Here is a 12008-nt window from a genome sequence, read left to right as displayed (position 1 = left end):
CCTAATAGACTAGAGACTGGGAGAAGACTGAGATCATCTGAGGCCACATACTAGCCTGAAGCACAAATTAAGATGACAGACAAGGGGGAAGTGCTTTTTAATTATGACCATATGAACAAAGTCAAATTTAAGAGTTGAGAGTCTTCACAGAAGCTGGAACTTTAGTGGCAGTCAGGCAGACAGCATGGAACAAACAGGAATTGTCTTCAGTCACAAGAATCAACAGCAGCAGCTTATTTCTAAACAGAAAGATACACATGAACACATTTCAAGTTAGTTTCATGCTTTTTCAACATTGCAACTCAAAGGCAACCCTTTTAATGGCTATAAGCATGAACATGTACCTGCATGTTAAGTAACTCTTCAATCTTATTCTGGATCTGTCCATACACATCATTAAACAGCTCCTCCTTTGATTTCGTTCCATTCAAATGCACTTAAAGTAAGAAAGTGAAATACGAGCTATAACTGAATGTTACTGTAAGCCTGACAGATCCTAATTTAAAGGGCATGCACTTGACTGGTATCAAAGAAATACGCTCCATCCACCTGCTTTAACTCCTCTCATGCACTTAACCAGTATGTATATCCCAGGTTTGAAAAGCACTCATCAAACAATCTTTCAGAAGTGCTTTTGTCATTAAAGACTTACCCACATCAACTCCAAGGTCTTCCATTATCTTCCTGTGCTTTACGTACATAGGCCAAACGTGGCCATCAAACAATCCAGGTGGATCTGGTACAGTGTAATTTCTTGAACTATAAATTAAGACATTGTTATTCAAGAGTAGCCTAATTACAGTTGAGGGAAATGACAAATAATTCATGCCATTTTTCTGCACACTAGCCTGAGCCTGTTGCCTCCAGTGCAGTTTCTGAGCTTATCAGAAGTCAGTATTTAGTATAAGCTGCAAGCATAAAGATACCCCAAAAAAGTTGGAATTTGATGTGCAGGTCTAAAGTGCCCAAGATGCAAAAAGAATTCCCACAACAGACTGATCTTAACATTGATGAACAGCCTTCTCTTAGAGCTTCAGCAGAACTTGGGTAAAATGGCTGTCTGCTTCTCCCTCTGAAACATAACTTTTAACGTTTCATTTACATTAAGAGCAGTGTACGTGTACAACACCACAGCCAAATATAAAACTCCAGGATAGTTCAAAACCTGGGAACCATATTACTGTAAAACAAGAAGGGGAGAAAGCCTCTTCAAAGATCTGTGCTGAAACTGAGCATTAGTATCACATACACCAGTTTCAGTAGGAAGCTTTTGGGTTGGTTTGGGAAAGGAAGCTACAGGCCTCTACCACAACAGCTACATTAGTGTTTATCCCTTCTTATCTAAAAGCTTTAGACAAACAACATCTTGAATGGAGTAAGATGTTACTGGGCTAGCAAAGGAACTTGGAAAGATGGACTTGCCTCCTTCTCCTTTTACACTCTTCATATGGGATGGAAAGAAAGTATCGATGGTGGAATACATCAATCAGTGGCCTGAAAAAGATACATGTTTGGTTACAGCTAGACTGATTAATAGCAAGAAATGGAAAGGTAAAATATCCATTTCCTGTATCTGGAGCTATCTTCAGACTTGGGACACCTAAGCTCACCAGCAGTCAGTACTAGCTGCTGACTCCTGGTTTAGAACAGGTCTTTTTAGTCCCTTGGAGGTTTGCCTGTCATGTAAAATCATGTAAAAATCAGAACAGATGGAAGTCACACTTGTTTACCTGTAGGTGTAAAGTAGGAAGCCTTCAACAATAAGAATGTGGATTGTTTCATCTTCTCCCTCCTTATCTTGTAAGATTTGGGCATCCAGTGTGTTGTTGATCCCATGGGAACGTTCAAACTTGACTGGGTTTTTTATCCAAGCGTTTATGGTACTCATCATAGCTTCCATATCTAATGCACTAATCACTAAGACAAAACAGACAGCTATCATTAAGCAGTAATTAAGTATCATCTAGTAATAGAGTCAGTACAAAAAAGTGCACAGAAAGGATCAAAATAATTCAAGTTTTTGAGTTACACTTTGACAACACTGTAGCAAAGCCTTACCATCATACTGTTTAAACCCATCTTCAACTTCTATTTCATCTTGGGGCTGAAACAGTGATAAGAAAAAAACTGCTTGGTCAGCACAGCTACTGGGAACCTTGATACCCCTTTCAAAGCAAGATCCAAGATTCAAACCCTGAAGCTACAAAGAGGAATCTTAACCCTCCACCAGGTTTCTTTTCATGCAGATAAAAAGCGGTAGTAACAAGACTAAGATAACATAGCCTGCTCCTCTATCTTCCCACCAACACAAACACACCACATAGCACTCCAGGAAAAATGGAAAGGCACCGGGACATGTTACAGCGTAGGCTTATCCCCCAGCCGCACAGTCAACCCAGCTAAGCAGCGCGGAGGAGCCGCCGCAGACTGTACGGGGAGCCTATGGGAGATGGGGAAGCGCGGGCGGGGCGTCAGCGGCGGAAGCACGCGGGGGTCACCCCTCGCCCCCCTCCCCCCCCACCCCGGCCTGCAGAGGGGCGGCCGGGCTGGCAGGCGCCCGCCTCACCTTGAAGAAGTCATCCTGGTGCACCACGCTGCAGTTGGGCAGGGCCTGCATCAGCTTGCGGGTAAGGGTGGTCTTGCCGCCGTTGGTGACCCTGCGGCGAGAGAGCCCCCAGCCGTCGGGAAGCGCCGCGCGGCACGGGCGCGCGCGGCGCCGGGTCCCGCCCCGCCTTTCGCCCCCCCCCGCCCCGCGTCCGCCGCGCTCGCGCCACTGCGGCAGCGGCACGAGGAGGGCCGGGTGGGGGCAGGATGCGCGCCCGGGCTGCGCCTCGGTCCGGCCCGGTACCCCAGCGGCCGCCTTCTCCCCCCGGCCCGGCCCGCGGCTCTCACCCGCCGATGCCGATGATGATGTTCATGGCGCGTCCGGCAGCCGCCCGGCCCGGCTCCTACAGCCTGTTCCTAAGGGTGCGGGGGGTGGGGACGGGGACCCGGTGGCTCCGGTACCGGCCGCCTACGTGCCTGAGCCAGGACCCGGGAAAGGGGGGAAGAGAGGGACCGGAGAAAGAGGAGAAGGTAGAAGGGGGAGAGACCTAACGTCAACTGCCGGGCAACGCCATGGTCGGAGGAGGAGGGAGCAGCAGCAGAGCTGGTCCGCGCCGCACCAGAGCGCTCCGCAAAGGGAGGCCGACACCCCCTGCATCGGGCTTCCCCTCACGCTCCTGCGCGCCCATTGGGCGGCTGCTACGGCCGCCGCAGCCAATGGAGAGCGCGCAACGCGGACGCCTCGCGGCTATTGGGTGAAGCGCGTTCACTCCCGCCCGGTAGGGTTACGGCGTGGCCATCCGGCGGCGCTGATTGGCCGCCGCGCTGGGGGAGGGCAGTGCGCCAATAGCAGCAGCGTCACGCCCCGGGGCGGGGCCTGGTGACGGCAGCGCGGTGTGGGCGCGCTGCGGCCCGCGCGCACCCCTCAGGCCTTGTGAGGGTGGGCCCCGCCGCCGTGGGGGGCTCGGAGCCGCTGGGCTCCTGCGCGACGGTAGCGCGGGGCCGCTGAGCGGGGGTGCGCCGGGGGAGGGCGGAGCAGGTGTCGGTGGTGCTGCCGCCTCCGCCCAGGGGCCATTCTCACGGCTCCGGCGGCAGGGACCGCTCGGGGCGGGGTGCGGTGCCTGGCGGCGGGCAGCCCCCGCCGGGCTGTGCTCTGAGCCCCGTTACGGTGAGGCCGTTGGTCACCGTACTGAGCCGTTAATGCGCCCATCCGAAAGGCCCCAGGGGGCTCTTAGCACCCCGCTCCAGATACCGGCCCGGTTTTCGGTATTGAGACGCTGCGATCGCTCCCAGCGCCTCGCCCCGCTGGCGGCGGGCGGCCGGGCGAACGCCGCCGTCCTGCTGCGGCTGCCCTCAGGGCCACGGCGGAGCGGGAATAGGCCCCGGGCCGCGCCATCCGGGCATCGCCTCCCCTGTGGCGTGACTCGGTGAGGCAGGGCTGCTCAGAGTGGGAAAAGTTGGGGGAATCCTGCGAGCGATGAGGTTCGCTCAGTGGCAGGGTGACCCCTGCAGTTTTCCGGAGTAAAATGCGCCAGCAGTCGCGCAAGCATCTTCTGCGTTCAAGGTCAAAATGTGTCCTTAGGCCATGAAATTAGGGGGTTTTAACAGGCATATACAAATTTGTCTGGGAAACTTAGTATGGAGGGTTTGTCTTTAGAATCCCCCAGGTCTCAAAAGGGCGCTGCCCTGCCCCTTTCACAGGAGGAGCACACACATCTCCTCGGCGGTTGTGTTTGTCCCTTGGCTGTGGCCTGACAGTGCTTGGACTCCGTGGGACTGGGAACTGCTGTGCCTGAGGGACTTTACCTCTTCTTGTTAAGGCTTTTTCCCTTCTATGAAGAAATAAAATTTACAGTCACTGCCTTCTTTTTTTAATTTAATCTGAGTTTATTTTTAGTAACATTAAATTCCATAATTTACAAGCTAGTAACTCAGTTCAGCATGTTTACAATAGCAGTGGTTGGTGCGTTGCCAACTATTCAGCTTGCTTCTCATCTTTCCGTGATTTTTACTAATTTTCTTCTGGTAAGACTTCAGGCAAATCTCAGTTGATTTCTCTCACAGTTACTTTTAAACTTCCAAACAGAACACATAATTTGCTCTCTTGACTTTTCTTCTTTTTTGAGGGGAAACAGTTTGTTAAAAATGCATTTATTTCATTTTGTGACTAAACTCATTTCCACTTTGAAATAGAGGAGCTGTCTTGGGGGGTTTTTTGGGGTTTGGTTTGTTTTCTTTTTTTAAATGTGTGTCTACGCTTTTAAAAGGAGAAGTTTAAAATCTCAGAGACTACACCCAAATTCCTTAGATAACACTACAACAATACCAACACACCTAGATTAATGGAGGTCTCAGGTTAAACCCTATTGTCAGCTTTCTGTGAAGCTTCAAGATGGCAGAATGCCAATCTATAATCATACTACATAATAATTTTATTATGTAGTTTGAGAACTACATCTCAAACTAAATTTGTGATCTGTACACATACTAGTAAAATCAGGATGCTACTTCTAAGCAGTTGAGCTCGCTCTACAGCAGGATTTCAGCTGTTCGACTCCAAGGTTCTTCCAAAGTCTTGGTAATTCACTGGTTCTTACTCTTCACCTTTCACCAAGCAAGATGCACTCTTCAGGTTTCATGCTCAAAACTAGTTTTTGATCTACAAATACTGTATTTTACCATAGCTTGCCATTCCAATATGTAAACAAACAACTGTTTGGATTTTAACACGATGTAAATATCAAATGAGCAAAGTAAGGATAATGAACAGACTAGAAGCACAGTGGTTTTTAGAAGGGCAATTAGGCTGAAATATGCTTCTCTCACCAGTTCAGTACTGACAGAGCTGGAGTGAAAATAATGACAACTGGACTCAGAAGTTATCACAATTTAACAACTTGGTTGAGGCAGGATGATGGTAGCCTATGTCTGATGTGTGATAGATAATATGTGCTAACTTTACACTCGTTGTCTTTCACTAACAGCTCGGGGTCAAGGATTTGTCACGGTCAGACCTTGAGTCTCAAGGCCAATTGTGAAGAATAGATATGTTTAGTGATTTTATTTATCAGGATTACCATGTATCTCTCATGTCTATGGGAAGGGAGACTTCTTTTATTTTGATTCAGGCAAACGTTTTCCACTTTACATAGAACTGATATTTTGTAAGTAAAACACAAGAATATTTTGAATACTTTTTAATATGCAGTAATGGTAGAACAAATTGAATGTTATGCTCAGTAAAGTGTATCCAAACATTCATAAAGCTCTTGGGCACTTTAAGGCTACGGGCTCCAGAATGGCTGTGCATCCTGCCCCTCGCATTCAACATCTGTGTCTGCGCGTGCTAGCCATTTCCCTGGCCCTTTGTCTCTCTCTCTCCTTGATGATACTGCTGCTGTGGTGAAAAATAGAGAGAAAGAACAACAGGATATTGTCCAATTCTGGTCTGTGTGCCAACAGTGACAAAATGTTGTTTTCTCCTCAGTTTGGGGATTCTTATTGGCTTTTATTAGTCCTGGGTGAGCCTGAACACATTAAGATGTTCTTAAAATTCTCCCAGTTAGTGTGGAAACCTTGAGTCTGTGGGAGGAAGGTGGTGTCCCATGCCCCAGCACAGACATTCCTGTCCTGGAGGATGATACTCTGACTCATGCAGAGGAAAAGAAGAGTTCTGTTGTAAAACACAACAGGAAGACATCCAGCGCTGCTGTGTGCCAGCAGGACACCTGCAGAGCTGCCGCAGGGGTGGAAGTGAGCCACAGGCTGTATGGATAGTGCTGAGAAAACTGCACGGCTGCATAAATCTGACGCCAAACTAGGCTGCTATTTTTGGTTTCTGTTCTGCTTTTCTGACACCTGTAGGTAAGCGTGAAGTGTACAACAGACGTCTGCAGCACTTCACAGAGCGAAGGAACCGTCGCAGGGTATGGGATCACAGTGAAGCATTCTTGTTTAGCAATCAGGATTAATTATAACCCAGGAATATGAACTGTAAACACGCCTGAGTTGCCAAGACAGGAGCTGGCTGTGTGCCAGTGCTTGAATGAGGACGTACCATCGCGCTGGGACTCCCCAGGAGCAGCAGGTAACACCCAGGTACACAAGGAGCCCCACGGAAGTAGGTGGTCAAATTCTGGGGGGTACAGCAGGAGGGAGGAGAGCAGGCGTTCAGCCGTTATTTTGGGGTGGGGATGTTTATCTAATTTGATGCTCGTCTCAGTCTGCTGTCAAAATAGGTATTAGTGTACAGTGACACACTTTATGATTTTGAAGAAAATCTTAGCTTTGATACAGTCTCCTTAACATGAAATAAACTCCAAAAATTTGCAACTAATGTGTAGGCAAAAGCTTTGGCTTCTGCTTGTGGGCCACTGTCCCTTCTTTGCTCTAACCAAACAAGGCATTAGTGGTGATAAAGACTGTTAACAGTGTGAAGTGAAAAATGATAATTGAGCCAGATAATGAGTTGTATTAAAACCACCCAGGATAAAATGGAATAATATGTGACACATTCTGCAATAATGTATCATATAGGCCACCTAAAGCTAAGAGACAAACATCACAAACACTTTGAAAGATAAATGGCAGAAATTTTAAAAAATCTGCTTGAAGTGTAAGAAGTGATGAAGTGTAAGAAAACCACAAAGGTGAAGGGAATAGATGTGCTAATTACATAATTGTGGGACTATGTAAGAAATGCCTGTGAAGGGGTTGGCTTATGCTGTTTGGTTGTAAAGACTTCAGTGGGGCTTCAGAAAGATAGAATTAATGAAGCTGTAACTTCTGTTAAACTGTAAGCTTTTTTTTAAAAAACCCAACCTTTTTATAAATTAACATGTTACAATATTGTTTTAATGATCTGGTGTATTAAAAAGTTTATGGGAAAGATTACTCTATAACCCTGGGTTTGATTTGAAGGAAGATATTTTTTAAAAAAGTCAGTAACCAATAAAAACTTGGTTTTTATTGTAGCTTCAGGGCACTTAAAGTCAGTGAGTTTCCTGATTGTGTCTCCAGTTCAGGAGTGCTGTGTTAATAGTTTCACATTCTGCGAAGCTCTCTGATGAACAGTTTCTGTTGCTGTTATGCAAAGCTCTTTTTTTCTCTTTTAAGGGCTTTTTGGAGTTGTAGAATATTCTACGGTGAGCTTTTTCTATGTCTGAGAAGAGTAACTATATCAGATGTAAGAAGGAATCTTTATTTTGCATCAGTTTGTGAATGTTAAGCATTTAATCTGTTGTGCTTCAAAGCTACTTTCTTACAAAATACTAAATAGTTCATAAGTATTGGCTAGCTCTGCTTACAACCAGATCACAGACTGTTAAACAGGACCTGAATTAATTCTAGCATTGCTTTTATTATGTTTCTGTAAAGAAACCAAAACTTAGACTACTGTCTATCTGTGAGTAAATGTGCAGAGTTCTTAACCCCGATTTCAGATGTGAACATACTAATTTTAAATTGATGCTACTTTTCTGTCCAAGTATGTTTTAAGAATTTTACAGTCTTGTTTTAGTCCTCTGAAGTGTCTATTTCTCATTAACTGTTATAAGACTTTGATACATTTTAGTATAAATTTAAGTAGTAATCTCTTTGCAGGTGTACTCATCAGATGCTTTCTGTGATCTTTACCAGTGACTCTGCACAAGCACTTCCTTCCTAAACTCACTTTAGGAGCTGCATATTGGTCTTCATCCTGCTTTAACTCCCAGTGAAATAATTGCACTTAACAAGACCTTATTACCTACTGAAAAATATAATGACTGAATTCCTGGTTTGTTTTAATTGGTGCAATGGTGAACAGCCCCAGCCGGTAGGTAGATGCACAACTGCCATCCTTTATCAGATCTGAAATTTTGTCTTTCAGTTATGTGGAAAATGCTTCCATTGTCATGTTGTTTTGATTACTTTGGGCTAAGTAATGCAAAAGCTAAAACCAGACCTGTTAAACTGTGTTTAAATTATGTGTGTTTTGCTAGAAACTTTGGTCATATGACTGCAGTTCTCAGGCCCTGACTTTCCAACATTAAAGTTTTTGCTAAAATTCAATTAGCAGTAATAAAAGTGGCTTTGACCCTCTCTTACTGCAAACAGTCTTGAAACTTCAGCCTGGTTGCCATGAGGTGTCATTAGGGGTCAGTACTGACTGTCTTTTTTTTATTTCAGCTGCTTGTTTCTGTCTGAAAGCTGCTCATGTTTTCTGACTAGAGACCTAAGATACCTTCTTTCTTGTAGAAGAGGCGTCGGAGACTGGACCGCAATATGATAGGAGAACCAATGAACTTTGTACACACTGCGCATGTTGGGGCAAGAGAGATGAGTAGTGACTATTCATCAGTAAGTGTGCAACTCTTGGATAAGCAGAAATCTCTACGCGGTAACCTGTAGAGCAGGTAGCTAATAAAATACTAGATAATTGTAAAAGAGAGAAAAATCTGACTTTTTTTTTTTTTTTTTCATCAATAGAATATCATCAGAACAGAACTATCCTTTAGTTTGTAAACATAAGATACTGTGGAAGATACATCCAACAAGAAGTGCTCATTTTCCCAGTATCTTACATATGATAAGAACCTTTTGGATAAGGATTCTGTGGATGCACTTGATACTAGGTCCAGATAACACATCAGCTTGAAGTCAAAGCTGTGCCAGGGTGAGGGATGTAACAATAAGTGGATCTTGCATAGCAAGACTCATCTCATGCACTGACTTAAAATAGTCTTTAATGATCCTGGGTTCAGTTGTTATTTCTCCTTACTAGTGTTGGGACCCAGCACTGTAAACGTATGGCTCACCTGCCTCTTCAAATTGATGCTTTAGTAATTGCTCTGCCAACCGGACTTTGAGATGTGTGTTCTAATAAACTTTTTTCCTAGGCTGTATCAATTCAGGACCACATGAAGTCTAAAGGTGGCTACACAAATGGCACTTCTGCAACTGTTGAGATATAGGAAACTGAGAGGAGGCTGACATCTGCTCTGTCTCATGAGGACCCCCTGGACTGTGCTTTCATATTCTCTAAAACGTCTTTATCATGGAGTAGAGAGACCACTTGAATTATAAATAGGTCAGTGCAAGTGTTGGTGTTCTTAGCACAATAGCTTCTGAAGGAGTTATTGTAAATTATCCTTAAAATGGTCTGTCACGGCAGTGTTTTAGTAGCAACTGTAATTTGTCACTGTGGATGATTTCCTAGCTGTGTCCCCAAAACCTCACAAAGTTGACTTGTAGGATGAGATTGGAAGTCAGTATGAAGTGTCTGGGGTTTTAAGCTCTGTCTTTTTCTCCTCTCAAGAAATGCAGAAGTTGATTTAATTGGAAGATATCACATGTTTGCACTTCTTACATGGGCTAAACTGAATTGCTAAGTAGGATTTTGTAGCCTGTAATAAAACTTTGGACCTGTTTTTTAGATGACTTACAACCTAATGCATAACTCTACTAAGCTGTACTTCGGGTTTTTTTAATGTCTTTTGATGATTGAACTCTAACATGATATAGTTAGCTGAGTCTGCAAAACCTAGTGAAACTTCTGCATTGCTGTGATAACGCTTTCGTAGCTAAAACTGGAGGTTTTGCAAACATACCCACTCTTGAATGAGGCTTAGAAAAACAGACATTTCTCGCAATTACTGGGCTGCCTCCTTTCCATACATGCACTAGTGGGACTAACAGGTATTACCACAACAGAGCTAATAATATGTACCAGTTAATTTCAAGTGGTGCTACAATATGCTCAGAACTGTGTGTTAATTTTGCATGACTACTATTGAGTTTTAAACTAAATGTATTTAAGATCGCTCTCTCTATTACCTGTCTGTAGCAGTAGCTACACAAGACTTCAAGGGATATCTTGCTTGTCTTTCTGGCTTCCTAATTTTGAGACTTTTTTTTTTAAGATGAACTGATTTTTTTCTTGCATATGGCTTAAATAAAAGTATGGTTTCAGTGATACAGCCATGTGAAGGACAGAAATTTAAAGAATATAGTGAAAACTTGCAGGAGAATATTAAATGGACAGTGTCTTGCAGAGTTCCAGCACTTCATAAATATTTAAAGAAATAGCCATAAATATTTAGCCATACCCAAACTACATTTTATTACTTAGTTCTTATTCATCTTTCTATTGAGTGATATGACAAACTGCTGAGGTAGAACTAGGTTTTTCTTTTACTCAATCACTGACTACTGTTCCCCAGCTCAAAATTCTGAATGACTACCAGTGCAGAAATTTAGGAAATCTACTTGCTGTCATGGGATTAACTAAATACAAGCATGGAAATTGCTGCTGTATCAGCACTGGTTATGCTGGAAGTCAGTGGAACTCTCTCCTTGCTCTAGGCATAAGATCAGTTATGAACTTTTTTCCACTTAAAAGAAACATCTAGCTGGCAAATCTTCTAACTTGTACAATTCTGTAGCTTGTGATACTTGTGATACTTCTTAAATCTAGACTGCTGGCTCTGCTGAATTGTTAGGCTGCCTTTTCTGAGTATACTAGGGAGCTTAAAACATGAAAGGTAGCTCTGTGTTTCTGTACGTGTTCAAAAAAACCTCCCCCCCGCCCCCCCCTTTCATCTTTAAAGGCCAAAGAGGAAGAGAGACTGTTACTTTCTGTAGCAGTCAACAGCTGATCACAGCATTCTGCAACCACATAGGAGAAATCTAATTTCCATGTCTTGCTAGATCCTTACTCTTGAATTAGAATGCACGCCAAATTTTAATATATTTTAAAATTAGCATGAGTTAGCTATACATTTAGCTTTTTAAAGTCTTTCATATTTCTGTCTTCTAACTTCAGATTTATTCTAACAGCCTCATTAAGATACAGAGTTCAAAGAAGCTAAATCCTGTTGAGGAAGCATAAATTGGCCAAGTTGTTTTAAAGAATGGATTCTAATTCATCTGCTATTAAATTGAGTTTGTGCATTCATTGGTCCATACCTGCCCATAAAAAATAGTGGTAGGCAGCTGTCGTGAAGAAAATGGGTTGTATTTTAACACTGTAAGAAAACAAATTGAACAGGAGTTTAGTATTTCCTGAAGACCCATTCAGTATGTTTAAGATTAGTGTTGTATGCACAACTGGAAGTAAAGGAATTGGTGGTCATGTCAGTTCTTCTCTCTAAAAATATATCAACAGAGGATTTTGTTATTAAATCCCTATTTATAGAAAAATCCTAATTTTCATTGTGTAAACCAAGTAGCACTATCTGGTGTAAAACTAACCTATTTTCATCAGACTATATAGTATATATAGGACCATATTAAAGTCTCACATCATTAAAAGGAAATGTTTTGCTATTGCATTAAGGGTGCAATTACTTTTAAATTCTAAACAAACGTAAAAGCATGTCTTAGGTATTTTTTTGTTGTCTGTTTAACCACCTTATCTAGCTGTAATCTGTCATGTAACTCAGTATAAGCCCATCTTGGTTATAATAAATCTGTTGAACAAGGCA

At 43.4% G+C, this 12008-nt stretch overlaps 2 protein-coding genes across 10 annotated transcripts; one reads left to right on the top strand and one right to left on the bottom strand.

The window, feature by feature from the left end:
- Positions 1-80: 80 nt before the first annotated feature.
- LOC141948311 (nicotinamide riboside kinase 2-like) lies at positions 81-3202 on the bottom strand. The gene is made up of 8 exons (XM_074880593.1): positions 2893-3202; positions 2567-2657; positions 2059-2104; positions 1731-1917; positions 1423-1494; positions 653-759; positions 345-436; positions 81-239 (listed from the first exon to the last, which is right to left on the bottom strand). Exons 1-8 carry the CDS (start codon positions 2916-2918, stop codon positions 234-236), a joined length of 627 nt encoding a protein of 208 aa, XP_074736694.1. The 5' UTR covers positions 2919-3202; the 3' UTR covers positions 81-233.
- A 2852-nt stretch (positions 3203-6054) lies between these two features.
- Positions 6055-12008, top strand: LOC141948372 (CDC42 small effector protein 2-B-like). 9 transcript variants are annotated; one of them, XM_074880713.1, is made up of 5 exons: positions 6055-6631; positions 7660-7729; positions 8182-8359; positions 8782-8883; positions 9423-12008. In XM_074880713.1, exons 3-5 carry the CDS (start codon positions 8306-8308, stop codon positions 9495-9497), a joined length of 231 nt encoding a protein of 76 aa, XP_074736814.1. In that variant the 5' UTR covers positions 6055-6631; positions 7660-7729; positions 8182-8305; the 3' UTR covers positions 9498-12008. The 9 variants fall into 9 exon arrangements, with proteins under 9 accessions (XP_074736814.1, XP_074736810.1, XP_074736811.1 ...); XM_074880709.1 differs by having other exon boundaries at positions 8146-8359; XM_074880710.1 differs by having other exon boundaries at positions 6055-6642; positions 8146-8359.

The sequence above is a fragment of the Strix uralensis genome, chromosome 11, assembly GCF_047716275.1.
Source record: "Strix uralensis isolate ZFMK-TIS-50842 chromosome 11, bStrUra1, whole genome shotgun sequence".
NCBI classification, from domain to species: domain Eukaryota; kingdom Metazoa; phylum Chordata; class Aves; order Strigiformes; family Strigidae; genus Strix; species Strix uralensis.
Note: the sequence above shows the minus strand (reverse complement) of the source record. Positions and strands in the feature narration are given on the sequence as shown.